We start from the raw sequence: 27,710 nt of genomic DNA on the forward strand, positions 1-27,710 counted from the left end.
TCTCTCTCTCTCTCTCTCTCTCTCTCTCTCTCTCTCTCTCTCTCTCTCTCTCTCTCTCTCTCTCTCTCTCTCTCTCTCTCTCTCTCTCTCTCTCTCTCTCTCTCTCTCTCTCTCTCTCTCTCTCTGTGTGTGTGCTTTTCCTCGCCATCTTTCTTTTTCCGATTCTATTCCTTTTGTTTTCTGCTGACCGCTCTTGCGGTGGGTTGGCAAATGACTGTTCAGTATGGCATGGTCGTTTTTTCCTGTTCTTGGGAAGGAACAGTGATGCAAAAAGACCCAAAAAGTGCCAACTGTTCGCTATTGCAGGCTGGGCCTATCTTTCTTTGTCTGGATGATGGGCATGGACTGGTATTGACGCGGGATGAAGGCCGGATGCTGCGCTATTTTCTTCTTGTATCCTTCTTGTCGTATGACGTCTCTTCGTCTGCTTTTGACTGGTATACTGTCTGTCTTTTATTTTTCATGGTAGCGGTGTTGGTGGTGTTTTTGACGAATACGGGCATTTCTTACTTGATTAGGGGCCAAAAGAACTCTTTTCCTCGTACTTTTCTTGCGGCTCTGGCTGTGGGTGAGTGATATTGATATGTCCTTTGTAAGCCTGTCCGGTCATGGATTCCCTCCACCACGAGAACTTGATGGTTTCAAGACTGGTCAAAGCGACAAATGCCTCGTCGACGATATCACATTCACAGGGTCATCAATCGAACCATTAGTGATAGAATTCCGAAAACAAACCTATGCCAAGCCGGCCTCAGCCCCTCCTCGTAGTAATTTAGCACGAACTAGTTCTTCCCCGCCCCGTTATCTCTGTCCACAAACCGTTTTTTGCTCCAACGTCCCATCCTCTCTCTCATGCACGATGACGGAGCGTGGGCAAATTGTCGGTATTCTCGTTGCTTGTTGCGTGGGGGGGGGGTTTCCGTGTCTCGCTTTCCCCGCACCGAAATTCCGGAGAGGTTCGTTCATAACGCCTACGGCGGCTAAACAGATTAAAAAAAGGGAAAAGACGAACGCCACGGCGTTTTTATACCGAGGTAATGCCAATGCTTGATGTGCAAATTTACGAGGAACATACATATTTGCACATCTTGTCTCTCCCCTTTTCCCCGCACAAGTTCCGTCGACCATCTTGTGATGGCCCGGGCACGTTTGCCGGTTTCCTGCACATTGCCCATCACACCACCACGCCATACACATACTGAATCCCGCCCCTCGTCCTCTTCGGTGTATCGTGGCCACCTTATTTGACGCCATTGCCCTCATTCCCACCGATGCGCATATAACCTTCTCGTCTCCCCAACCCCTCTTTTCCTGGGAGAAAGCTCTCTCTCTCTTTCTCTCTCTCTCTCTCTCGCCCGTGTCTCTCATTTCCGTGGTTTCTTCTGAACACTTCTTTCAAGCCCATACATTGAGAAGATAACCACATATACCGCCATGGCCAACCTCCCTGCGCAGCACCCCACGCTGTCGCTGCACCTCGCCGACGACACCCTCACCCCGCTCATCACGTCCTCGCGGTCCCGGGCGCACCTCGAGTCGCTCACGTCGCTCGCCACGTCGGCGCTGACCAGCCAGACGGCCGCCCACCGCGTCGGCATGGGCGTCGTGGAGCGCATCATGGTCGAGTACCCGCCGCCCGCCGCCGCCGCCGTCGTCTTGCAGTCATACCTGCAAGCGCCGCCTGCAGCCGAATGTGCTCCCTCGGAGACAGCGCCGGCGGCGGAGGGGGAAGAGGGTGATGAAGAAGGCGAGCAGCATGGTGTGGCGCCGGGGCTGGTGAGCGTGGTCGTCGCGAGGAGCCCGCAGGACGCGCGCGAGGCCAAGAGGGCGGCGGCCAGGCTCGAGAGGGTCGGGCGGGAGTTTCAGAGCCAGTGGAGCGCGACGGGTGTGTCTTGAATGGGCTCTGGTCTGGGTACGGGACATGCATAGATAGTTACGGATACATGGCGGGGTTTTTTTTTGTGTTTCCTTTTCGCGGATTGCATGGCTTGGGAGTTACGGGTTACTATCAACTCATAGGCGACGGCGTTTTATTTAAATGACTCTGGATATGCGTACGAACTTTGTTACACTCCTCGTTCCCTTCATTGTGTGGCTCCATTTTGTGGTCTCTGGGAACCAATGTTTCAGAGCCTCATTTCATGCGGGAGGAGGCTCTGCACCGATGCGACACATTCGCGTCTGATAACCCCATGTCCGGACGGACGCGCAAATGGGACGAGTTATCTCATAACTCTACTCTACGGGTTTCCTCAGCCGAATTTCGGCATTATTCATTTAAAAGTGCACAAGCTACTCGTCGTTTTTTATTGAATCTCCGTCACTCACCCGTATGGCGTTGTATTGGTTTCCTGTCAATGTGGCTTTTCAGCTCCCTTGTATCACTCATTGTGTGCAGAAGGCTGATATTTTGACAACAAGAATTGGTCAAATGACAGCAAGCTAACCGAATTGGTATAGACCCGAGGGCTTAGCGATGCAGAGATACGATTCAGACGATACAGACGATACGGGCGATACAGGCGATATAGGCGATACGGGCGATACGGGCGATACGGGCGATACAATACGTGTTATTATCGCAGATTCAGGGGCTAGAACGACGCCTGAACAAGTCAACAATCAATAATCAATGTCGCCGGCTTCATCATAGCGAATTTATCAATCGTGGCAGCCTTAAGAGATAAACTTGGTGGAGTGGCTACAAGGGTCTATACCAATTCGGTTTAGCTTGTTGTTATTTGACCAATTCTTGTTGTCAAAATATCAGCCTTCGATTGTGCAACGGACAATACCCGATTTCTGTCCTCTCCCAAGAATGTATAAATAGAAACAGTTTGCTTTTGTGCCTCACAAGCAAGTACCAATCTACAGCCAACCCGTAGATGCTTTTACATGTTCTCAGCGACATTATTGATATGATACGTATTCCTTCGTGTGCAGTGATTCATCATCGCTCTTACAAAAGTATGCTCGTTTCCTGACGAGGTTTCGGGTCAGTTCGTAGTTGGCCTACGGGCGGGATTGCTTCCGCGACCGCGGTCACGATTCAACTTTTTGCTCCTCTACTTTACGGTATTCGAGGAATAAGCCAAGATCTGACAATTCTTCGAGTAGAAAATAGGGAAGGCGTCCAGCTAGAAAAACTCAGAGTGCCGATGCGACCAGCCATGGCGATGAGCAAAGATGTGTAAAAGATGGCCAGGCACAGGGCAGAACAAGCCTCCATTATCGCGTCAGTTTGGCGGCGTGCTTCTCGTTTAGCATGGACCGAGGAGATAATTGCGAACGCGGAAAGCCATGATACTAGATCCGGTTCAAGACGTGGTCAACGCCAGAGGTTTCCCTGATGATGTTAAGGTGTACGTTGCTAGCTTGGGATACCACAAGTCTGTCATCGGCGCCGGGCAGCAACAAAAAAAGGACTCAATGCTGGCATCAATCCGTTCTCCTCGGCCATTCTTGTAAGGTTTAGCAAAATGGTCGACAGCCGTACGTACAATTTAATTCGAGGGGGTGCGTTGCCTGAGGCCAGATACAGTGCCAGTACTGTATTCATACTGGGCGATTTACAAAAGTACACTCTCACTGAGTCAGCCAAGTGAAGGCTTCAGTGCGCTGCGCTAAGATATCCACCCCCGCACGATTCGCCTGATTGCGAGTGCTGATAGCTGCCTGGGGGGCGGGCGACGTGTTGCCTTTTGCCTTTTGCGCACTTGCCTGGGATGTCTTATCCGACCACATGTGACTTGACTTGAAGAAAAAGAAAGGAAAGGAAAGCCGTCGGTCCCGGAGATCCGTAAGCCGGTTGCCTTAGGCGTGGCGAACAATAATTCACTTGCTTCAGGTGGCACGCATCACTGTCTCTGCCTGCTGCAATGGGCCTGATTCGGATTGGGTGAGCGGGCCGGCTGGGACGAGACCAGGGTTCAGATTGGCGCCGCGGGCGAAACAGCGAATCCAGCCTCAGTCTTGGACTCTTGACTCTCGCAGGCCAGGCCTCCAGCGAAAAAGCGTCACTGCCACAACAGACATGTGTTATTATCAGCGTAGATTAGTAGTGAATTGGTAGCTACTGTGAGAACACGCAATCCCTCTGGCTACCAGGTACCTAGGTACGGAGTCAAAGCCGCTGGAAATCGCCCCAAGCTCGCCGCGCCAGCCATTGGCCACCGCCCCAACTTTTGGGCCAAAAAGGCCTACAAGACGCCTGCACCAAGACCCTGGCCCGCTGTAAGTAGGTCATCCGTACTCCTCTTTTTTCTGCCTCCGCCTCTCCCCCAAACCTTCTCTTTCCTCTCCATCATCCTCTCTCCATCACCGCTTGTTGCCCGGCCACTTGTTACTCCGGCCATCATTTACTCGTCGGCTGCATCAAAGGGACTGTTCGAGGCTGTCGCGTTATATTCTCTTCGTACTTGCAAATTTACAACTTTTATCCCCGTCGTACCATATCCGTGGCGTGCCAGATTCCCTACTACGTCAGTCGCTGACGACGCACACCATTCACCTACCTAGGTATACATTTTCTAGCTGTAAGTCGGCCCGCTTCAATGCAGCCTGGTCGGCCACCTCAGCTCAATCGCCCGCCTGCACCGCCATCTCGCAATCTCTCCGTCAACAAACTGACAACATCCAGAGATAGCCCATCCACAGACATGTCGACTACCGCTACTGGCACCGACGCCATGGTCACCGTCAAGGTGACCTTCGATGGTACTACTCGCCGAGTCAAGATGTCTCTGCGTGAGATGATTCCCACAGTTCTTGAGGAGCATGTACGTTTCTCTGCTACCTTGCCTTCTTCTTGCCAGCCTTGTCAAGGCCTGTACTTGCATTTCAAGAATTGTCCATTTTTCTCGGCCACCAGCCTTGCAAACAATTATCCGTACTAACACCGCTTAGATCCGAACCTTCCTGCAGATTCCTGCCGACCGCAAGGCCATGGTTGAGAGATACTCCGACTCGGCCGCCTCGTTTGTTCTCCTCGACTCTTCAAACCTCCCAGTATACAAGCAACTCTACCGCGCTGCCAAGGCTAAATCCAAGCTCAAGCTGCGTGTCACAGTGCTTGAAGAACCCAAGCCTACTCCCGAGCCCGTTACCGTCGAGCAAAGCACAGAACCCGTTCCTGCAACCAAGCCAGAACCCCAGCAGCCTACCTCGCCATCTCAGATCAGTCTGCCTCTGCGCACCTCCGGTCCCAGCATGTCCAAGCAGTACGACCCCGTTCTGCTTGCCAAGGCTGCCGACCTGGTCGCCGATCGTGAGGAACTCCGCAAAGACTTTGAGAGCCGTCTGAGCTGCCTCATGAGCCGCCAGTCACTTAACCCCAGCGTCCTGGATGCCTCCATCACACCTCAAGATCAGCCCGCGACCGCCATCTATGCTGTTTGCTGCAATATCTGCGACCGTAGCATCCCCGATGCCCACTACCACTGCTCCACTTGCGATGATGGCGACTTCGACCTCTGCCAGTCCTGCATCGACCTGGGCATAACCTGCCAGAGCGATAACCACTGGCTAATCAAGCGCTCCATTGTCGATGGTGTCATTGTGAAGAGCAGTACCGAGAAGATTTCCCCCAAGCCAAAGCCCCAGGCCGTCAAGGAAGAGCCCGAGATCACACCCGTGTCGTTTGTCAACTGCGTTCTTCCGCCTTCACCACTAGCTGCGTTTCCGCCGCCAGCTATTCCGGCAACCCCAACCTGGGCGCCTTTTGGACCTATGCGTACCTGCAACACCTGCCTCACTGGTATGTCTATTCACGGCGTGTGCACCCTCTGAATGGCTAGGCTAACACGCAATAGAACTCCCCGATGCCCAGTTTCTCCACTGTCAGAAATGTGATGACTTTGACCTTTGTCAATCTTGCTTCTCGGCAAACTCTCATGGCCACCACCCCATGCATGCCTTTGGTCCGGCCGTTCCGGGCACTGTGATGCCTGACCACATCAATATCAAGATGGCTCCTGGCAGAAATCGCATGCACATGGCCATTTGTGACGGCTGCGACAAAAACATCAGCGGGGTTCGCCACAAGTGTCTCGACTGCCCCGACTGGGACTACTGCAGTGAGTGCGTTGAAAGTGCCAGCTTTGTTCACCCCAACCACCGCTTTGCTCCTCTGTTCGAGCCTCTCAAGCAGACTCACTCTTGCTCTGCCGTGGAGTCTATGCACGTAGGCATATGCTGCGACGGCCCCTTATGCAAGACTTCTGGAGCGTGGCCCGCTTACATCAGGGGCACGCGCTACAAGTGCGCCATCTGCCCTGACCTCGACTTCTGTGCCAACTGTGAGGCCAGCCCGGCCAACGATCACAACCAGACGCACCCCCTCATCAAGTTCAAGACTCCCGTCCGCCATGTTAGTGTTACCACTTCTGGGGAGCATCAAGATGGCAGACAACTACTCGCTATGGGTGACCGTTTCGAGGCTCACTCGCAACCTTCTTCCAGCACCAACTCTGTCAACGCCGTGCAAACCGTGGTCGACGTGAAACCCGAGGAACCTGAAGAGATCATGGTCAAGCCCGAGATGAAGGAGGAAGAGCCCCTTGTGCAGCTCGAGGACATCCCTCAGGCCAAGGAGGAGGCCCGCGAGACTAACCATGAAGAGGAGCTCAAGGCATGCTTCGTTGGCGAGAGCGTGGCTGATGGCACTATCTATGGACTCAACCACGTATTTGAGCAGACCTGGACCCTCCGCAACGACGGAAACGTCCCTTGGCCTGCTGGCTGTGTCGTCAAGTTCTCCGGTGGCGACTACATGGGCCACGTCGACTCGACTCACCCCGCTGGTATCTCTGACCTTGTGTCGGCCTCTCAGTCCACCGTGTGCTACTCGCAGCTCGCTCCTGGTCAAGAGTTCCAGTTCACCGTGCTCCTACGCACTCCCACGCGTGCTGGAAAGTTCATCTCGTACTGGCGTCTATGCACTGACGAAGGCTACCGATTCGGCGAGCGCCTTTGGTGTGAGGTTCAGGCTCGATCTGTCAAGGCCGCTCCCCCCACTCCTGTCCTCGAGGAGGAGGAGACAGCGCCGGAACAGGCTGACGAGTCCCAAGCCAGCAGCACCATGATTTTCCCCAAGCTCGAGGCGGAGTCCCCCACGGTTAGCGTGCACGAGGAGAAGAAGCTTACACTCACTTCTCGCGTCGCCTCGTCGATTCCCAGTCCCGTCGCTAGCCCGACTACCAAGTCTTACCTCGAGTGGGACGGCTCTGATGATGGTTTCATGACAGATGAGGAGTATGATATTCTCGACGCCTCGGATGAAGAGTTTCTTGAGGAGCAGCACAAGAAGATGATGCAGGAGTAAATCGTTACCGCGTAAAGACGAAGGCGGCTGGTCCTAGCGAAACTTTGAGAGTTTATTCTAATTTTGGCCCGTGGACGGCCTGCAGCGTCGATGTACTCTTTTTTTGTTTTAGTGAACCTCTTTTATTTGTTGCGATAGCTATTTTGTATTTTGAGGCCCTGATGCATGAGCCACCAGAGTGGACGGATGAGCTCTGGGATGCCACTCTTTTTCTATTCATGTTAGGGTTAGGTAGGAACGAAATTGACACACGATATGAGCTTTTGGTTGTGCGGATGTGATGCGGCGTACATGATCGAGAGCAAGATCCTGGGCATATGTGGGAAATATTTTGAAGGGTGTGGAATGACCAAATAAGGATCTATTGGACATATATCCAGGTAATACGCTGCGGTACATCGACTTTTGACCATTGGTTGTCTTGGAGAAGGATGGGCTCATGTTGGCTCATCATTGCTTTTGTCCCAGCAGCAGTATCGATGTCCGTGATGTCCGTGATACCCTACACATTCCAGTATGTTTAAGTGAGCGCCAAATGAGTTCATGCCTGAGGCCGCAATAGGACTGTCAGGTGGATCCCGTGCGGCGACAAATCCATTGGCTGCAGCTGCCCTTCCCCCACTTGGCGCGGCGCACCCGCACTGGGCGCATTCGCACTGGGCGCATTCGCACTGGGCGCATGCACTGGGCAGGTCCTCAGCTTTGCTCTTAGAGTTGGGCGCCCCGTGTTTGTGGCTGACATTTTTATTTTTTCTCACCACCCCAAGTTTTGCCTGGCCGTGAGCGGCTCCGTGTGCATCCCGCCTCCCACAACACGAACACAAACGCTGGGCCATCCATCAACCCACCCCCGTCTTTGTGCGCTTATTTTATCCTTCATCCCACACCCAACGGCCAAGCGATTTTTCCCATGCATCGACTCTTGTAACACAACATCCCCCCCTTTCTGCTGCTTCCCGTCCTTGGGGATCAGATACACCTTTTTTTGTGCTGCTCTGGCAACCCCCCCCATTCATTGTCCATCGCGCCGCCATCTGGGTAAAACACGCCGGAGTTTCTCCTCCCACCTCCCTTGCACGGTGGTCACCGCAGACGCGACCATCCAAAGCACAATTGTGCAACGCGGGTCATCATCCAACGTCCTTTTAGTCGCTGCTGGCCTCATCTCTCACGTCGCGTTTCGTTTGCTCATCCATCGAAACCTGACAAGGCTGACTACGCATTCGCCACATCGCGCGCGTCTCGACTATCAATTCTCACATCATGGTTACCTTCGCCCTACCGAGCGATGGCGACAGCGTTGCATCCACGAACGGAACGCCGCGAGCTCGCCCGCCGCTACCATTTGCGAGGCGCTCCTATGGCGCGTCGCCCTTTACCAAGGCCTCGGCTAAGCACCTCGGAACACCTCAGTCCGCGCCTTCACGCCGTTTTTTTTCTAGCCGAGGCGACACGCCTGCAGGCGCGCTTAGCAAAAGCAACATCTCGACCGCTCGAAACATATTTCAGGCTTCGGCCCACACACAAAGTCCGCCATCCGGCCCCTTTTCGCCCAACCTACCCCAGAGCACCATGAAGAAGGTCTTTGCCCCCGGCGCGACCCCCGAGCCATCGCGAGTCTATAGAGAATCCACAGCCAGTGCCGCACCGCGCGGCATGGCTGCCAAGTCGTCAGACAAGGACCTTTTCCCCATGCGAATCTCTTCGCCCCCGCGTGAGCTCACCGGCGAGGCCCTTGCCCGAAAGGTGCCCAAGGAATGGAACTCCAAGGGTTCCATCTATGCCGATCAGTTCCTCGCTCACCTTTGCCCCCACCATCTCGACGAAGAACAGCGCAGACAATTTTTCTGCATTCTCGATCTCCGTCGCCTGAAATATGCCGCCAACGAGATTTTTGCGCGAAAGGACTGGAAGTTGAACGTCATCAACTTTGCCAAGGAGTTTGAGAAGAGTAGAAGCATTATTCTGCTGCGCTATGGTCTTTACGAATTCCAAAACGTCAAGCCCACAAAGGAAGTCCTGAAGAGATGGCGTCGTGAGCATGGCCTTCCTGAGCCAGAAGAGGAGGAAGCGGAAGCTGTAGAAGCGACCCCTTCCAAAACCGTACCGTCCAAGAAGAGGAAGGCCGATGACGACCTAACCAAGGACACGGTCAGCAGCGATGCGAATAGCTTCGGCAAACGCCAAACTACCGACAAGGTTGGCCAGGACGCGCCAGCTCCCATTGCTACGCCTCAACCCACTGGCAAGAACAAACGCAAAGCCTCTGTTGGCGAAGAGGACCAGCCTCTCAAGCGTTCTACGCCCTCTGCGACTAAGACTCTCTTCGAGAAGATTGCCAACAAGACCACCGAGGTTTCCACCCCCCGGCCCAGCCCGTTTGCCCCGAAGCCTGCTGCAGGTGGTCTGGCTCGTTCTGTCTTTACTAACATCAAGGCCAGCGCTGGACAAGTCCCAAGTGGAAGCGCCCCTACTGGAGCCAGTAACATCTTCGGCTATTTGTCTGATGCTAGCTCGGCCAAGAACAGCGGCGTCGATGCTGATAGTGAAAGCGATAGTGAAACCGACCAGGACGCGAGCCCTGCTGCGCAGCCGGCCGAGGAACAGAGCGCCGAGGCCAGTGCAGTGGAGGTTGAGGAAGTGGCTGCCTCCACCGTTGCTGATGACTCCACTCGCGAGAGCACACCAGGCCGTAGCCTGTTTGACCGTTTGACCAAAGGCACCGATGGTGAGCCTGTCCGTGCTGCTGAGCCTAGCCAGTCCCCTGCCGAGACAACTGTACCTGCCGAGACAATCGCACCTGTCGACAAGACCTGGAACCCTAGCACCACGCCTCTGAAATTTGCTCCCTCTGCCTCGCAGGCCAACCCGTTCGGCAGCTCGCAGCCCTCAGACGCGTCCGCTCTCTTTGGCGCAAAGCCATCCGGCCCGGCTGGCTCGAACCCTTTCGGTGCTCCCAAAGCAGTCGAGTCTATCGAAAAGTCTGCCGGGCTTGCTTCTTCCGCTAGCAACATCTTTGCTCCCAAGAGCACCGCCCCATCCAACCTTTTTGGTACCAAGCCGGCTACCACTGACAAGCCTGCTACTCCTGCTGCCGACTCTAGCAAAGATGGAGGCGAGTCTGATAAGGAAAACGACTCCCAACCTGCCAAAAAGCCGGCGTTTGACTTCAAGCCCTCCAGTGCGACCTCAGCGTCAGGACTCTTTGGTGCCAAGCTTGCCGCCTCGACTGCCGACACGGCAGCGGAACCGGCTAAGCCTGCTTCAAACCTATTTGGCGCGGCCGCTGCTAAGCCTGCGGCTTCGGGCCTCCTTGGTACTGTCGACAAGGCTAAGGAGTCTACACCTGTGATGCAGTCATCGACTCTTTTCGGCGCAAAGCCTTCTGATCCAGCGAAAGCTTCTTCTACCGAGGCTTCCGCTCCCATCACCACTGGAGCACCTGTTTTTGGAGCCCAGACCACACCCGCGGCTACAAGCTTCTTTGGTGGCGCTTCTGCTACTCCTTCTAAGCCACTATTTGGCGCTACCGCACCGAAAACTGATGCACCTGCTACGGCTGCACCGGCCGCCACACCTATGTTCAGCTTTGGTAGTAACTCAACCGTTTCTACCCAGCCTGCCGCTGGAAAACCTCTCTTTGCGCCGAAATCGCCTGAGGCGACCAAAACGAACTCTGGAACAATATTTGGCAGTCCGATGAAGCAAGATGAGCAGTCTCCCGCGAAAAAGGTGTTCGGTGGCGGGACTTCGTCTGCTCCTGGCTCCTTCACCTTTGCAACCGCGACGCCGTCTGTGAACTTGTTTGGCGGCGCTGTTGGTGGCAACACCGCGACCAACGGCAACACGTCGGTTTCATTTGGGGCTCCGTCCACTGGCAACGGATCGAGCAGCTTCGGATTCAACTTTTCAAGTGGTGGCACGGGTAGTACGGATGCTAGCAGCACCAATACCAGCTTCGCCAATCCATTCGGTGGCAACAGCGGCAGCAACAGCCAGTCTATCAACCCGCCAAGCAGCAGCATGTTCAATTTTGGTGCTGCCTCAGCGACCCCAGCTTCGGGATCTGCTACCTTTCAGTTTGGTGCCGCGGGAGGTGCGTCTGCTCCTATTGGGGGAGGAACAACGCTTGGAGGCAGCAATCCGGCCTCTGGCAACTCCACGCCTCTGTTTGGCGGCGCGTCTGCGGGCAGTGCTTCGGGCTTTAGCTTCACAGCCGCTCAGCCACAGAGTGGCAACATGTTCCAGGCCGCACCGTCCTTTGGTGCCAGTCTGCAGCCTCCAAGCGGTGGATCCTCTATCACCGGGACCAGTAAGTCTCGAACTCTGCCCCGGAAGATCGCCCCCCTAAAGCGTCGCCTATAGACTCGCCATTAAATCTGGCTGGAGGCTCCAGCTTGGCGACCACGCCAGCCGTGGGCACTCCAGAGCCCAGTGGCCAAGCCGAGGCGATCAAGAACGGAGATGACGAAGAAGGTGAGAAACACGAACAGATAAACCTTACAGACGGTGCCGAGTCAGATGAGGAGGCTGTACATGAGGTACGGGCCAAGGTACTCGAGTTTGTGCCTGACGAGCAAACGGATGGCGAGGATAAGCCCAAGCCAAAGAGTCCATGGACAACAAAAGGAGTCGGCTTGCTGCGAGTGTTGAAGCACAAGGAGACCAACGCGGTGCGTCTGCTGCTAAGAGCTGAACCAAGAGGCAATGTTGCAATCAACAGAGTGCTTCTGCCCAATGCCACATACAAGGCGGATGGGAAGTATGTGCGCATTACCACATCAAACGAGGCTGGCGATGGACTGCAGACTTGGATGCTTCAGGTGAAATCCAAGGACGTGGCCCAGGTGTTGGCGGAGGCCTTTGAGGAGCAAAAGGTGCATAATAAGCAGGTTGAATAATAATTGGGTGTGGACTGTTGGATTTTGTTTCGGCCCACGGGCCTGGAAATAGCATTTCAGACGGCTAGGGTATACAGCCGCAGGGAAAACAAAAAAGGTATAGTCATTTTCTATTACTGGTTTGCATGAACGGCGTTTTTAGAGCATCGAAGCTTCTTACTTGTTTTATTAGTGGGCAATCTGTCAGAAGAGGGAGGCTGTTTTAGCTATTCTATTTATACTGTATCAAGGCCCAGAAAGGGAAAAAATACGCCTTTGCTTCTGCCAATTCATTCTTTCTCTGTGACTGTGATAAACTGTAGAATGGACGGGTTGCGTTGTAGCGCTGGCTGAGCTGTGTCTCAAGTGGCGGAGAGGGAGGATGCAGTTTCCACACCAAAAAAGCGTGGCTCACATTTGCATCGCGGGGCACGCTCGGCTGCGCGCGCGTCGCGTTTCCCAACCCGCAACGTTTACAGCGAACCGCAGCGACGACCCGCCGCAGCAGTCGACAAAATGCCACGGTACGAACGAGACGATGATTATTATCGAAAGGGTGCACAGCAGCTGATCAAATGCCTTGATTACTAGGGAAATTATTACGATTCAGGCTGGACAGTGCGGCAACAGCAGTTAGTTTGGGCCCCAAGCGCAGCAGGAAATGGCGAGAGGATGCACAGGTTGCTAACATCCCATGGCGATAGTTGGCAGTCAGTTCTGGCAGCAGCTCTGCCAGGAACACGGCATCAGTCAAGACGGCAACCTAGAGGACTTTGCGACCGAGGGCGGCGACCGCAAGGACGTGTTTTACTACCAGAGCGACGACACGCGATACATTCCCCGCGCGATCCTGATTGATCTCGAGCCGAGGGTACCATCCCTTCTTTCCCCGCTGACCTTGCGACTCTCTCTCGCACCTGTGGGAAGAGATAAAGGAGACAACACACGAGGATGACACCTGGCGAGGATGACACCTGCTAACCGTGTGGCGCACCGCAGGTCATCAACGGCATCCAGACGGGTCCGTACCGCAACATTTACAATCCCGAAAACTTTTACATTGGAAAGAATGGTGTGGGCGCGGCGAACAACTGGGGCGACGGCTACCAGAGCGGCAACGAGGTGTACGAGGAGATTTTGGAAATGATTGACCGTGAGGCGGACGGCAGCGACTCTCTAGAGGTTAATCCTTTTCCGCCCCACGGGAACTCCCCCCCGGCTTGGAATCACAGAGATGCTAACTGGGAACCCCAGGGCTTCATGATGCTGCACTCGATTGCGGGCGGCACGGGCTCCGGCCTGGGCTCGTTTTTGCTCGAGCGCCTCAACGACCAGTTTCCGAAAAAGATTATCCAGACGTACTCTGTATTTCCGGATACGACAAACTCGGGCGATGTGGTGGTGCACCCGTACAATAGCATCCTGTCGATGCGGCGGCTGACGCAAAACGCCGACTCGGTCGTGGTGCTCGACAATGGCGCGCTGGCGCGCATCGCGGCGGACCGTCTGCACGTCGAGAAGCCATCTTTCCAGCAGACCAACCAACTCGTAATGTCTCTCCACGGTCTCTTCCACAACCCGTCCGCTAACACGATGTCGTAGGTCTCCACCGTCATGTCGGCGAGCACAACGACGCTCCGGTACCCCGGGTACATGCACAACGACTTGGTGAGCATCCTGGCATCGCTGATTCCGACGCCGCGGTGCCACTTTCTCATGACGGCCTACACGCCCTTTACCGGGGACCAGGTGGAGCAGGCCAAAACGGTGCGCAAGACGACGGTGCTCGACGTGATGCGGCGGCTGCTGCAGCCGAAAAACCGCATGGTATCGACGGTGCCGGCCAAGAAAAGCTGCTACATTTCGATTTTGAATGTCATTCAGGGCGAAGTCGACCCGACCGACGTGCACAAGAGCCTGCTACGCATCCGGGAGCGCAAGCTCGCCACCTTTATCCCCTGGGGGCCGGCGAGCATACAGGTCGCTCTGACCAAGAGGAGCCCGTACATTCCGATGAGCCACCGCGTGAGCGGTCTGATGCTGGCCAACCATACGTCCATAGCTACGGTACGCTTTTTTGTTCTTCCCCTTGTTTTGTCTTTTACTTTCTTGTCCCTTGAATCCGCGAGAACATCGTGCGCTGACTGAAGGGCACTTGTTGGGCAGCTGTTCAAACGTATCGTCAAACAATATGACGGCATGCGCAAGCGCAACGCCTTCATGGAGGGATACAAGAAGACGGCGCCGTTTTCGGAAAATTTAAACGAATTTGACGAGGCGCGCCAGGTGGTGGGCGACTTGATTGCCGAGTACGAGGCGGCTGAGAACGAGGACTACCTCAAGGGGGACACGGCGGAGCCGACGAGTGCGGACAATGACCGGCGAATGACTTGAGTTGGGTTTCTTGAAACTGCTGAAGGTTTTTTCGTACAAGGCTCGGGGTATTCCATGCGGTTACGAATTTTGGCGCTCGTTGTGAGGCAATGAGCCGCTTTTTACAGGCGTTTGAGAGTATTTATGAATGACATGTGTAGTGCTTTTGATAATTTGAAAGAAACAATTACTTTGGGCCCGAAAGTTTCCAGCATGATATTCAAGTTCATATGGTAAAGGGCACATGTTCCTGCTGTTGCTAACATGCTCTAATGTCTTGCATGCGACTGGCCAGCCCAATCCGCCAACTTGTCTTCACTTCCCCACCACTCCACCTCTGTCCTCCTAAAAAAAACGAAGGCTGCTATTTTGACAACAAGAATTGATCAAATAACAGCAAGCTAAACCTAATTAGAGATTTATAGGTCACAGTGGATACTAGCGCCGTCTAGCGTAACGCTAGTTAAATTTTTAGCTAATTAGACGGTAGGACTGCTAATAACCACTATTAACACAGCTTAATCTCGTGATAGCCTCTTCTAGTGTTTTCCTGCTATCAATAAACACCCTTAACAGCCTTAAGAGCGCCGCAAGGTAGGTACTAGGCAGCCTCTTAGCTAGCGATATAGAGATAGACAATACGGGCGATACAGGCGATACAGGCGATACAGGCAATACGGGCGATACGGGCGATACGGGCGATACGGGCGATACGGGCGATACAGGCAATACGGGCAATACGGGCGATATAATAGGTATTATTATTGCAAATTTAGGGGCTAGAACGACGTCTTAACGAGTCAACAATTAACGCCGCCGCGCATGCCGCCACGCACGTCGCCACGCACGCCACCAGCTTCGCTCCAGCCGCTGGCAGCGTCAATCATCAACTATCAATTCTAGCTGCTAGCTTCATCATAGCGAATTTATTAATTCCAGCCATCGTGGCAGCCTTAAGAGATGCAATCAATACTCGTTAAGAATTGACGCTGGTACGGATACTGTCCCCTGCAAAACTTGGTGGAGTGGCTATGTGGGTCTATACTAATTAGGTTTAGCTTGTTGTTATTTGATATTCTTGTTGTCAAAATAGCAGCCTTCAAAAAAAGCCCAAGCTTCGCATCCGCCACCATCCTCGATTCCCATATCCAACCACTCTCGCAAGGCCAGTCCATGCTTCGCCCCCTCCTGTTCCGCCGCGCCCTCACCACGACCACCACTCTCGGCACCATGGCGGCCGAATCCGCGGCCAAGCGCCTCAAGACGGACGGCGGCAGCAGCAGCCTGCTCATCGGCACGCACAACGGGCACTTCCACGCCGACGAGGCGCTCGCGGTGCACATGCTGCGTCGGCTGCCGGCGTACGCCAACTCGACGCTCGTGCGCACGCGCGACCCGGCCGTGCTCGCGACGTGCCACACCGTCGTCGACGTCGGCGGCGAGTACGACGCGGCGCGCCACCGCTACGACCACCACCAGCGCGGCTTCGCCACTACCTTTCCCGACCGCCCGACCAAGCTGTCGTCGGCCGGCCTCGTGTTCCTGCACTTTGGCCGCGCCATCATCGCCCAGCGTCTGGCGGGCGCCGGCGCCAGCGCCACCGAGGACGACGCCCAGGTTCGCCTGCTGCACGCCAAAATCTACCAGAGCTTCGTCGAGGCCCTCGACGCGCACGACAACGGCATCGCCGTGTACGATCCCGCCGCCGTCGCCGCCGCAGGCCTCGCCAAGCGCTTCTCCGACGGCGGCTTCGGCCTCGGCGCCATGGTCGGCCGCCTCAACCCCAGCTGGAACGAACCTGCTGCCGCCGACCCCGCCGAGGCCCAGCGCCGCGAGGACGCCCGCTTCCTGACGGCCAGCCAGCGCATCGGCGAGGAGTTTGACCGCGAGGTCGACTACTACGCGTCCGCGTGGCTGCCCGCGCGCGCCGTCGTCCAGGACGCGTTTGCCCGCCGCGCCGAGCACGACCCCGACGGCCGCGTCCTCGTCCTCGACGGCCAGAGCGTCCCCTGGAAGGACCACTTGTACACGCTCGAGCAGGACGAGGGCAGGAGCTCCGTCCTGTACGTGCTGTACCAGGAAAAGCCAGAGCCCGGCGCCAAGTGGCGCATCCAGTGCGTGCCCGAGTCCAAGGACTCGTTTGTCAGCCGCAAGCCCCTGCCGGAAGCCTGGCGCGGCTTCCGCGACGCCGAGCTTGACGCCATTGCGGGGGTCGAGGGCTGCGTGTTTGTGCACGCCGCCGGCTTCATTGGCGGCAACGCGACGTTTGACGGTGCCAAGGTCATGGTCGCCAAGGCCCTCGCTGCGTGAGGGGAGACATGACGGCTCAAGCAAAAACAGGTGATTAAAAACAAAAAGGACCTGGTGTTGGGGTTTTGATTTAGAATTTCAGGCATCTCGGAAAGGATCCTAAGGATTGTTTGTATACAAAAGAAGCGCAAGGTTAGAAAGGCACTTTCGATTTTGAGAAACAACATCATTTGCTCAGCTACGAAAAAAAAATGCATCGGACCTGCGTGTCGACGACAAAAGTACAGAGTATGCGATCCTTGCAACAGGCGACAGATTTGGCTCCTCGCGTGACAAAAAAAACCTCCCATTGATTCCTCGTACATGAAGATCCCACTCTGTTTTCCATTTTATTCTTTCTCATTTCCCACCATGGAGCCAGCCATTCGTGACATTGTGCAACAGGCGACGTTAAAAAAAAGGAAAAGAAAAAGGAGATGGAGGACAGACACCTTTGCGTTTGACAAAAGAAATGGTACAAGAGAAAAATGCGTCCCAGCAAATTGAAAGATTGCCCCAGAGAGAGCTGGTGTGCGCATTTGTGACGCCACGTAGCCCCTCGGAGACGAAGTAAACGCCGACTCGTGCAATAAAAAAGCGTGGTAAAGAACATGTGGAGAGAGAAGAGAACGCGACGGAAAGTTGTGTCCAATCGTTTTGATATGGGCAAAGAGAAAGAGGGCCTTGGGCGAGAAAGGAAGCGTCAATCTTGTACAGCGTTCCAGAATCCCTTTTGAGCCATAACTTGAAAGGCGGGGTAACGCGAGCGAGCGAAGCCTAGGCGAGCCTCTGCTTTGCTGGTATAAATGGGAAAGGAAGGCCAATACTTCCTATCTGCGGATCGGGATGCCAGCACCACCAGCCGCGACAGACTCTGCGGGAGCGGTCGTCTTGTCGTCGTCGCTCTCGTTTGCCGACGTCTCGCGGTGCAGGAAGCTGCTCTCCTTGACAGGGCTTCCGGCGTGGAAGCCCTGCGGTATGGCGGTGTTGAGGCCGGCGGCGGCGGCCGTGCCATGGGGCGCGCTGGCGCCGCCAATGCCGAGGTGCTTGGGAATGGCACTGCCGGGGCCGCTGCCGCCGTTGGAGCCGCCTGCATTGACGGGCGACGAGAGGTGGGGGATATTCTCGGGGACGGGGTGCTCGGAGCCGACGGAACCGGCGTCGACGCTGTCACCCTTGCCGGCCTTGGACATGGCGTAGTCGCCCGAGTCAAAGTACTTGCGGTCCTTGAGGTGCTTGGCGAAGTGGTCGGACCGCGAGGGGAGCTTGCCGTAGAGTCGGAAGAGGCGTTGCTCGTCGGGGGATAGCGACTACAGGGGAAAGAAGCGTGTTAGTCCTGTTGGTTCAATGCAGGTCGATGCGGTTGCGTCTTATGGTTTGTCGAGTGAGGTGGGTGGGTTGGTGGTTGGTCGAGCGTGAGGTTGTTGGTGGGGTGAGGCCGGGGCAAGCAAACAAAAGTTTCTTACCTTGACGTCAATCTTGTTCTTCTGAAGAAGAGGGTTCATGGCTGCGGTTGATGCTCGTTCGTATTATAAAAAGAATGAAGTTGTCGGCGGCAAGGGAAAAAAAGGCTGTGTGGCCTAGTCAACCGCTCGCTGTTCTGGGCTGGTCTGTGCAAGTACACGAAAAAAAAAGGTCGGCTGTTGGAGAGGGAAAGCGGGGTCGGGGTGCTGCGTCACTGTCAAGACAGCTACGATTTCCCTCGAGTTCGAGTCTGCTCTGGGCAAAGGAGGCGGCGGCGATGAGTGTAGTGAGTTGCGAAATAGGACTTGTGCAAAGAGGGGGTCGGCAATGGGAAGAAGGATGGGTGAGCAAGTAGTGTAGGTCGGCAAGGTAGGTAGGTGGTGGTGTGTAGTGGTGGTGTGGTGGTGACGAGCGAAGCGAGTGACGAGTCAGAGGAGAGGAGCAGCAGAGCGGGAGAGCTAAAAAGAGGCGGAGGTGGCGCTAGCACGTTGTGGGAAAAACTACAGTGGGCTCCGGGAAGATTACAGTGGACAGAACCCGCGCGTGCGTACTGTACCTGGGTACCAGGTCGTCGATGTGCCGGGTATAGCAATATCTGTCTATCCGCGCGGTAGAAACGACGGCCGGGCGGGGGTTACTTGTATCGGAGTATGTCTATATCGAGGTCGCCGAGGTCACCTGGCGCAGTTTTTGCGTTTCACTACAACTCGCTTCAAGAATGGGCGCGGACAAAGGGAAATATTGGCAGTTGTATTGTTGTTTGGAAAATATGTGCATAAAATTGGTATATCTGTCCGAGTCAATTGGTCTGGTACAGACGCCCCGTCGCATAAATACATTCATAAGGGGTAATAAGGTACTGGATATACCGTCCTTGTCATAGAGCAAGCTCGCCTGGCTTCATCAAACAATTGCGTCAGCGATAGCGTATGAAATTCGATTCGCACACATCAATAGAGCGTAGCTTGTTGTAATGCAATTCATCAGTGGGCCGGCCCGCGGTTTCAGTCCATTGCCGCTGATTCTCGCGATTCGTCCCATACCTAGCTGAGGTGGTGCACTGCCGGTCCGAATTGTGCCTGCAATGATGCACGTGCAGGCGTCAAGTACACAGCATAGGGCAATCTTGTCCGTGCCATGTAAGCAGGTTGCGACTTGCATTTGTAAAGCACAAAGCCAAAAAGAAAAAAAGAATAGGAAAAAAAAGGACCTGCGTGTCACCATGGGGCTACGACGGCCCGAAGCATGGATTACACTGATATTGCTAATATTCAATGCGCCCCGACAGCCCGTTCATCATCGTTGTCGTCCTCCGGAGCCGGCACTGTCACTGGGCCGGTCACCTGATTGTTTGCGCAAACACACTCTTTTCTTTCTAACCGCTCACTGCCTACAGTTGCGGAGGAAACCCTTTGATATCTATTTTCAGCTTAATGAAGCAAGATGAAAAAAAAGTCTCGGCTAGAAATGATTTTACATCCTGCATGTCTGCATCATGGCTTTCCTGGTGCATGTCTGACAATCCGCACATTCGGCGTTCCTTCCCCGCGTACGGATTACTTTTTGGATTTCTAAGCAATCGTCTAAAAATCAAACCATTGTACACTTGAAGAAAAAATCCGCTCTGCTTTTTTTTTCCTTGAGAGGGGACCTTATAAATAAGCCCAGCCATCGCCCCCACCATTGCTTCGTCGGGTGCAAAATTGAACAGGAAAAAAAGGCCATTCGAGGGCTAGCGCGCCGGGTTCTATCCTTTCATCAAAGAGCCGCGGGTTGGGCTTTTTTTGAGTTTTGTAATCCTTCGAACTGGCGTGCTGAGAATCGTACGGCGAAAAAACAACATCTTTGGTTCCCGTCCGTGATTGGAAGAAAAAGTCTGGTTGAAGAAAGAAGAAAGAAGAAAGAAGAGCAAACGGGCACAAACGGCCTTACTTCCTACCAGCTCTTGCCGGGCCGTCGCCAACACAAGCCCAGCCCGCCGTCCGCGCGCCTGGCCGGCCGGACCTATCCAAAAACCGCCCATCTCCGCCCACCACGGCTTTTCGCCCTCCGCCCTCTTCTCTCCTCTCTTCTTCTAGCCCTGCCGCCGCTTGTGCTCTTGGCGTGATTGGTATTCCTTTATTTTCATTTTTGATCTGTCTCGGGCTGTCGCTGTCTCGCACACGCTACGGCTAGACTTGCCTGTCGCGGGTTGCGTCATATATACAGCTGGTTGCGTTTAGCTCTGCTCTGCCCTGCGTACCGATCTACATTCTACAACCTCACACACATCCCGTTTCATCACCAGAATGGGCTTGCTGTAAGTCGAATTCTTCGCCAACTTGTATTTGTTTTGACGCTGCGAACGACTGAGCTGCTTGCTGACTTGTTGAGACAGTGCACTGGGAACGGCGCTGGAGTGGCCCGAGGCCAAGAAACGCGCCGACCAGGTCCGGGAATGGGGCATCAAGGTGTGTAAATGAACTCTTGCTGCCATTATCGTATCTCCTTTCTGACACTTCTGGTAGCAATTGCTGGAAATTTGGAGCAAGGCCAAGGGCAAGGAGCGCGATGCCTTGCTCTGGGGTGATGAGGTAAGGCTCTCACTGCTCATCGCGTTGCCCAATCACAAACTAACCGTCTTCATCATTTCAGGTTGAATATCTAGTTGTCAACTACAAAAAGGACAACCCAGAGGTTCATCTCTCTCTGCGCCAGGCAGAGATTCTCACAGCCCTCGCCGCGGACAAGGATCTTGACGGTAGTTGTGTGCCGGCGCTTCAAGACGCCCATTCCAAAAAGTACAACTAAATCTACCCTTCTCACCACTAATGCCGAGGGCTAACAATTTCCTCCAGCTCCAGTACTCTTCCTGTTTTCCATCCCGAGTTTGGCCGCTTCATGCTCGAGGCCACCCCCGGCAAGCCCTGGGGCATTGGCTTCAAGGAGCTTCTCGGCGTCGAGCCGGACATGAAGCTGCGCCGCAAAATCGCCAAGGAGCACATGTTATCCTCGGAATACCCCATCACTCTCACAACATACCCCCGCCTCGGCGCGCCGGGCCAGTTTACCGACCCGTACTACCCGCCCTCGGGCGACAAGCTGCGGTCCCAGTTTGTCCCCGACGAAATCGCCAACCCGCACATCCGCTTCCCCACGCTGGCCGCCAATATTCGCTCCCGGCGCGGCCGCAAAGTGCAGGTCAACGTGCCCATCTTTCAGGACAAGCACACGCCCAACCCATGGAAGGACCCTACCGTCAACTACGACCTGCACAAGTTCCCCGAGGACGACGATGTGCGCAACGGCGCGGCCCCGGACAATTTCATCCACATGGATGCCATGGCGTTTGGCATGGGAAGCTGCTGTCTGCAAATTACGTTTCAGGCCAAGAACATCAACGAGGGTCGCACGCTCTACGATCAGCTTAGCCCGCTGGGGCCCATCATGCTTGCGCTGACGGCGGCGACCCCCATTTACAAGGGCTTCCTGGCCGGCACCGACGTGAGATGGAACCAGATTAGCAGAGCCGTCGACTGCAGAACGCCTGAGGAATTGGGAGAAAAACCACTCAAGAATGATCGCTGGAGGATTCCCAAGTCGCGATACGCTTCCAACTCTACATACATTTCTCTAGATCACAGACTACGGGAAGAGTACATGGATCCGGATCTCGTATTCGATCCCAAGATCAAGGCAGAACTCATCAACGGCGGCATGGACGATCGGCTAGCAACTCACTTTGCGCACCTGTTCATCCGCGACCCCATTGTTATCTTCGAGGAGGACCTCCAGGAGCTCGACCTCTCCAAGACGGACCACTTTGAGAATATCCAATCGACCAACTGGCAGCACATGCGCTTCAAGCCGCCGCCCGCCGAGAATAATATTGGCTGGCGCGTCGAGTTCCGCTCCATGGAGATTCAAGTCACCGACTTTGAAAACGCCGCCTTTTCCGTCTTCATGGTGCTCCTCACCCGCGCCATCCTCTCCTTTGACCTCAACTTTTACATTCCCATCAAAAAGAGCGACGAGAACATGGAACGCGCGCACAACCTCGACGCCGTTCTTAAAGACACGTTTTACTTTCGTAAAAACGTCTTTCCCAGCCGTCCCTCGCGCGCCAACACCGTCTTTGGCGACGACATGGCCAACGGCACCACCGCCCCCAACGGCAACGGCGGCGGCAGCAGTCGGCCGGGCTCCCGCTACCCGAGCCGACCCGGCTCCCCCGGCGGCCCCGTGGAGCTCGAATACGCCGAGATGAGCATCGACGAAATCATCAACGGTTCCGCCGATGGCGAGTTTCCCGGGCTCGTGCCGATTGTGGAGAGTTACCTCGACAGCGTCAACGTTGACGTTGAGACGCGCTGTGAGCTCGCCACCTACTTGAGCCTCATCAGCAAGCGTGCCAGCGGCGAGCTCGATACGGCCGCACGCTGGATCCGCCGCTTCGTTGCCGCGCACCCGGCCTACCGGCAGGACAGCGTCGTCGGTGACAATATCAACCACGACCTCATTGGCGCCGTTATTGCGCTCTGCGAGCGCGAGGCGGCCGGTCGCAACTTTGCCGGGCTCGGCATCCAGGGTTTATCCAGGCTCCTTGGGCGGTTCCGTGGCGGGTGCGGTTCCGAGGCGGAGGAGATGGAGGTGGAGAATGGTGCAGCACCGGCGGCGGTTGATGAGGACACGGTGATGCCGACGACGGAGGCGGAATCGCCGGCAAGGAAGCGCAAGAGTGACTGGATCGAGGGAGCGGAGCAGCAGCTATAATTTGTCAAAAGCGGCTAGCACGGAGAAAGGGTGTTTTCTTTCCGTGCATCATTTTATTTATACCGTCGAGTTTCTTCTTGAGTTGAAGAGAAGGATCCCGACTTACGTACGCTATTTAGTCCTCGTATATACGCCATATCAGCAACACAACACTATTTTGGGTTCTGATACAAGCACATTCGAAAATAAATCTGAATACAATGGACGTTTCGCGTGCAGCCTAGAAACAGAAACAAATGACACCACTTCATCACGCTCTCGATAGGGTAGCTCAACGGTTATGTGATGGTGATGTCAAGAGAGTGGGGTGGGGCTTGCGACTGCCAGGCACCCAGCTTTGTGCTGCCCAATGGTCGAGAGGACAACTTGCCACCTGCAGACACTTTGTCTTTTATCCATCGATCAAGACATTCCCATCTCCAGACATCCTCCTCGCCTCACAAAACAGGCCATGACGCGCGTTTCGGTTTATTCTGCGGCCTTGGTCGCCTTTGTGGCTTGTACGTATACCCAACCTTGCATCGCAGCGGCACCACCGTCCGTGATAGCTCCACTGCCATGACCACCGTTGCCCACTGCCCAAGCTCCCCATCGATGCATATCGCACCGTTTATACATCTCCCTCGGTAACTAGCAAGCTGCTAACCTCGTTGAGCTGCGCACAGCCGCCGCCATGATTGTCGCCTCCATCGCCATGCCCAACTGGATTGACTACGCTGTCACAACATCGCAGGGCGACACCATCCGCAAGACCATCGGCCTGCACAAAAGCTGCTCCAACCTGGACGGCGACCGCTGCACCCCGTACCCGACCGCGAGTCTGTGCCAGTCGGAGCGGCGCTACTTTTGCACCCTGTGGCGCACCGCCGGCTGGCTGGCGTCTTTGTCTGTCGTCCTCGCGCTCGCCGGCCTCGTCTCGTTTGGCATCACCCTCGGCGGCGGCAAGTACAAGCGTGCGAGCGGCTGGCCGTTTGTCGCGGGGCTGGTCGCGGCGTTTGCGGCGGTGCAGCTGATTGTGATTTCTGCTGTGGTGAGTTGGCGATGCTCGTGGTGATGGCGAGAGAAGGCTAACGAGATTGGGCTCATGTGTAGGCATATCTATTTGACCACGATGAGCAGTTTGTCATTCCCGGGTGGCAGCTCGGTGTTTCGTGGTACCTGGCGCTGTCCAGTGCGCTGCTCGGCATCGCTACGGTGGTGGGATTGGTGTTGAGTGCGTTTGTGCTGCCTCCCGAGGATGGTTATGAGTTCTTGGAGGAGCCTATGAATGCATGATTCTATCTGAAAATGAGAGCTGCTAGCCGGACCGACTCAGACGGACTATCTATATAACTACCCTACTATTATAGAATAGGTTAATCTATTTTAATACTTATTAAATAATACTATACTATGCTAAATCCTAAATACTAAGCTAGTAATAGCTATAGCCTTATTTCTTTTTAAATATATTTTTATTTAATATTAATAAGATTATAATTTAACTTTTTTAATATCTTTTTTTATTATAATAAATAACTCTAAAAGTAAAGAAATCTTATTTTTAAATATAATAAAAATAATAAAAATAATAAAAATAATAAAAATAATAAAAATAATAAAAATAATAAAAATAATAAAAATAATAAAAATAATAAAAATAATAAAGAATAAGTGGCTATGGCCGGTAAGGCAAGTCCTCACCTACGCGAAGAGCGCGGAGGTTCGCTACGGCTTCATCATCACCGACGCGTGCCTCGTGGTATTCCAGTACGCCAGAGAAGCCATCTATGGCGGGCTGAGTGCGGGGCGCGATCCGCGGGTGGCAGCACAGGCGACGTTGCAAACGGGCCACCACCGTGTCCTGTCCGCGAGTTCTGATATATCGAGCTCCCTCGACGCAATATCCCTAAACGAGGAGTCGAACTATCAGGATTCCCTCTCGGGGGTCGAGTTCCAGCCACCAAAATATGCTTCCATCCCCTGGGGTAACGCTGGGGATGACATCTTAACTGTTAAGCTTGGCCTCTTCTACCTGGCTCTTATGGCTGGCTACGGCTACAACAATCTCCAGACCACGTATCCAAAGCTGAATACGCGGTGGCACACTGACGACGGGGACTTCCGGCATAATACATCCGATTCCATCGTCACCTACCTAGGTAGTTACATCTTTTCGAGGCGAGGAGCTTTCCTACCCCGCCTTCGCCACATCGGTAGTCAAAAGCACAGCAACCAGGTTCAACTTCTATTCGCCACTCTCGTGATCGTCTTCTACAGTAGCAGCACCACCTCTCTCGCATCCATTCAAGGCAGGCGGGTTATTCGCCCTAATCGCAGCTCCTTTCCATACAAGCGCGTCAATCCGCGAGGGCTCGTTCCACCCTAGCCGCCGGTCGCAGAACACGATCTCGTTGAAATCGACCAGCCTCCCCCGGCGCCAGTTCCGGGCTTGGTAGCCGTGAATCGAGAAGCCGGTGAGATGGAAGAAGTCCAGTTGTGACTGCATCTCGGCCACGTCTTGGTCCGACATGATTTTAGCGTCGTCCACGTAGTCGTATACGAGCGCGTATTGGTAGTCGACGTTTGGGTCGACGTCCCTGCCCACTATCTCCGTCCATCTCAGCCTTTCGAACTGTCGCGGGATGTCTCGTCGCCTAAGCTTGAGCCAGCCGTAACAGCGGGTTATGTCGGGGAACGCGGGCATGGGCTGCGGGTCGTCGTAGCGTACGGGTCTACTCCGCCCCTCGTCCGTAAAGGCGTAGACGTTATTCATGGCACCCTTCTTGCCGCGAGGGTTCGACGAGACGACGATCGGCTCGTCCGACTGGCATATCGCCCACCTGAGGGCCTCGATCCTCGCCGCGTTTTTGCACTCCATCTCGAAGGCCCAAGACGGGGTGTACATATGATGCAAGCCTAAGGGGGTAGTCGGGGGGAAAGTCTTCCAGAACTAGATAACATAACATGTTAGTAAGGTATGGGCATAATAAAAAAAATATGCGTTAGGAACTTAGTCGAGTAGTCACATACCACTTTTAGGGCAAATGGACCATCCCCATCACCAAAGCGTACCCGAAAGACGATACCGTCCATCCCATATCCGACATATTTTCTCCAACTGATACGCTGGTCGTGCTTTCGGAACTTGCGCAGCTTCGGCGACCAAAAGTCGGCAATGCTAGTACCAGGGGGGGTTTCGTCCAAGAGGTCTTCCTGGATAAACCCAAGGCTTCCAGCACCAGTAACGTTCGCATTGGGGGCGGAGGAAGAGGGTTTTCTGTCGGGATTTTGCATTATTAGACACCGATTTAGATATTTAGAGGAGAAACATCGGCTGGGTTCATTTTAACTGCGAAGGTGTTTTCTCATAAATACACCTCACCTAGGTACCTTAGTAAGTTTAGCTAATGCTGTGAACCTGAGTTTCTAAATTTTCGATACAATTGTCGATTTCGGTTTAATTACATAATTCTACTATATACCTAACACAAAATTGACCCCCGGTCATAGAAGTACCTTTTCGACCAGGGTAAGAGACGGGTTATACCAGGGTAGATAGAGCCAATTAGAGCACTATATATAGGCTGAAAAATAGTTTTTTTCCTGTCGAATTGTAAGACTCTTGTGGTGCAAAATCCGTAGACGAAACAGTACTTCCTGATAAAGCCCACAGAGGACGCTAGTATCAAGGTACCGAATTTCAACTTTGGCTCGAAATTTGGAAACTTAGGATCAGGACATAAAGGTAGTATCCCTTAGATAAGGTAGTCTTATTTCTTTTAAGTATAATATAACTGATCCTAACCCTAACTAACTATAATTATATACTATTAACCTTAAATAACTACTAACCTAAATACCTAACTATTAACCTAACTATTAACCTAATCAGATTAGTTTATAACTAATTCCTATTAGTAAGTAGGTTTAAATTGCGATAACTTATTCCCTAATTATATATAATAATAATTCCATCTGATCTATCTCTCTATCGTGAGTCCCCTCAAGCTGATACGCAAGGTGGGGATGTACTCCCCCACGCCCAGCCACTTCCGACAACATCTAACATCTTCTCCACTGCTCGACTTCACAGATACAACCTTATTAAACAACATTCTTTCATCATCCATACTCCCCGAAACCTTGGCTACTTGATCTCACATACTGCTAATCCACATTGCAACTCTACCTGCTCTACTACAACCCGCTCGCCGACATGACGGCCGCGGGCACTACCCCGGGCGGTGGCCTCTCGCCTGAGCAGCTCGCCAAGTTCAACAGCGACGGGTACCTCATCATACCCGGCGCGCTCGCGCCGACCACCGTCTCCGCGCTCCTCGCCGAGACGCACAAGATGCTCGCCGAGTTCCCCATTGAGACGCACCCGCTGACGCGCTTCACCACCGGCGGCGCCGCCGGCGACGCGGCGCACGTGGGCGACGACTACTTTCTCGGCTCCGGCGACAAGATCCGCTTCTTCTTTGAAGAGGACGCCTTTGACGCCGCGGGCGCGCTCGCCAAGCCCAAGGAAAAGGCCATCAACAAGATTGGCCACTACCTGCACGGGCTGAGCGCCCCGTTTGCGGCCCTCCTCGACGACGACGCCATCCGGGCCGCCGCCGCGCCGGTGGTGGTGAGCCCCGCGGCGG

General features: G+C 54.3%; 10 protein-coding genes across 10 annotated transcripts in view; 8 read left to right on the forward strand and 2 right to left on the reverse strand.

Moving 5' to 3' along the window:
- Positions 1-1,434: 1,434 nt before the first annotated feature.
- CCM_00533 (uncharacterized protein) lies at positions 1,435-1,896 on the forward strand (the record flags this gene model as incomplete). Its single annotated transcript, XM_006665693.1, has 1 exon — positions 1,435-1,896. The coding sequence occupies one exon, from the start codon at positions 1,435-1,437 to the stop codon at positions 1,894-1,896; it is 462 nt and encodes a 153-aa protein (XP_006665756.1).
- A 1,982-nt stretch (positions 1,897-3,878) lies between these two features.
- Positions 3,879-7,321, forward strand: CCM_00534 (ZZ type zinc finger domain protein; the record flags this gene model as incomplete). Its single annotated transcript, XM_006665694.1, has 6 exons — positions 3,879-3,898; positions 3,956-4,015; positions 4,062-4,233; positions 4,560-4,778; positions 4,906-5,755; positions 5,811-7,321. The coding sequence occupies 6 exons, from the start codon at positions 3,879-3,881 to the stop codon at positions 7,319-7,321; spliced, it is 2,832 nt and encodes a 943-aa protein (XP_006665757.1).
- Positions 7,322-8,584: 1,263 nt separating this feature from the next.
- Positions 8,585-12,222, forward strand: CCM_00535 (RNase3 domain protein; the record flags this gene model as incomplete). The annotated part of the gene is made up of 2 exons (XM_006665695.1): positions 8,585-11,633; positions 11,687-12,222. 2 exons carry the CDS (start codon positions 8,585-8,587, stop codon positions 12,220-12,222), a joined length of 3,585 nt encoding a protein of 1,194 aa, XP_006665758.1.
- A 673-nt stretch (positions 12,223-12,895) lies between these two features.
- CCM_00536 (tubulin gamma chain (Gamma tubulin)) lies at positions 12,896-14,595 on the forward strand (the record flags this gene model as incomplete). The annotated part of the gene is made up of 4 exons (XM_006665696.1): positions 12,896-13,072; positions 13,201-13,749; positions 13,804-14,268; positions 14,368-14,595. The coding sequence occupies 4 exons, from the start codon at positions 12,896-12,898 to the stop codon at positions 14,593-14,595; spliced, it is 1,419 nt and encodes a 472-aa protein (XP_006665759.1).
- A 1,152-nt stretch (positions 14,596-15,747) lies between these two features.
- Positions 15,748-16,884, forward strand: CCM_00537 (MYG1 protein; the record flags this gene model as incomplete). Its single annotated transcript, XM_006665697.1, has 1 exon — positions 15,748-16,884. The coding sequence occupies one exon, from the start codon at positions 15,748-15,750 to the stop codon at positions 16,882-16,884; it is 1,137 nt and encodes a 378-aa protein (XP_006665760.1).
- Positions 16,885-17,693: 809 nt separating this feature from the next.
- CCM_00538 (cAMP-regulated phosphoprotein family protein Igo1, putative) lies at positions 17,694-19,488 on the reverse strand (the record flags this gene model as incomplete). The annotated part of the gene is made up of 4 exons (XM_006665698.1): positions 17,694-18,173; positions 18,330-18,370; positions 18,879-18,981; positions 19,237-19,488. 4 exons carry the CDS (start codon positions 19,486-19,488, stop codon positions 17,694-17,696), a joined length of 876 nt encoding a protein of 291 aa, XP_006665761.1.
- Positions 19,489-20,615: 1,127 nt separating this feature from the next.
- CCM_00539 (glutamate-cysteine ligase catalytic subunit) lies at positions 20,616-23,079 on the forward strand (the record flags this gene model as incomplete). Its single annotated transcript, XM_006665699.1, has 5 exons — positions 20,616-20,626; positions 20,705-20,777; positions 20,835-20,900; positions 20,962-21,107; positions 21,165-23,079. The coding sequence occupies 5 exons, from the start codon at positions 20,616-20,618 to the stop codon at positions 23,077-23,079; spliced, it is 2,211 nt and encodes a 736-aa protein (XP_006665762.1).
- Positions 23,080-23,752: 673 nt separating this feature from the next.
- On the forward strand, positions 23,753-24,354 carry CCM_00540 (uncharacterized protein; the record flags this gene model as incomplete). The annotated part of the gene is made up of 2 exons (XM_006665700.1): positions 23,753-24,109; positions 24,172-24,354. The coding sequence occupies 2 exons, from the start codon at positions 23,753-23,755 to the stop codon at positions 24,352-24,354; spliced, it is 540 nt and encodes a 179-aa protein (XP_006665763.1).
- Positions 24,355-25,306: 952 nt separating this feature from the next.
- CCM_00541 (uncharacterized protein) lies at positions 25,307-26,355 on the reverse strand (the record flags this gene model as incomplete). The annotated part of the gene is made up of 2 exons (XM_006665701.1): positions 25,307-26,011; positions 26,092-26,355. 2 exons carry the CDS (start codon positions 26,353-26,355, stop codon positions 25,307-25,309), a joined length of 969 nt encoding a protein of 322 aa, XP_006665764.1.
- Positions 26,356-27,277: 922 nt separating this feature from the next.
- The window catches only part of CCM_00542 (phytanoyl-CoA dioxygenase family protein), a gene marked incomplete at both ends in the record, with an annotated part of 1,061 nt that continues 628 nt past the window's right edge, over positions 27,278-27,710 (forward strand). The window contains one exon of the mRNA XM_006665702.1: positions 27,278-27,694. Within this exon, the coding sequence (XP_006665765.1) occupies positions 27,278-27,694 (417 nt within the window). The remainder of the gene's footprint in view (positions 27,695-27,710) is intronic.

This window comes from Cordyceps militaris, assembly GCF_000225605.1.
Source record: "Cordyceps militaris CM01 unplaced genomic scaffold CCM_S00001, whole genome shotgun sequence".
Lineage (NCBI taxonomy): Eukaryota > Fungi > Ascomycota > Sordariomycetes > Hypocreales > Cordycipitaceae > Cordyceps > Cordyceps militaris.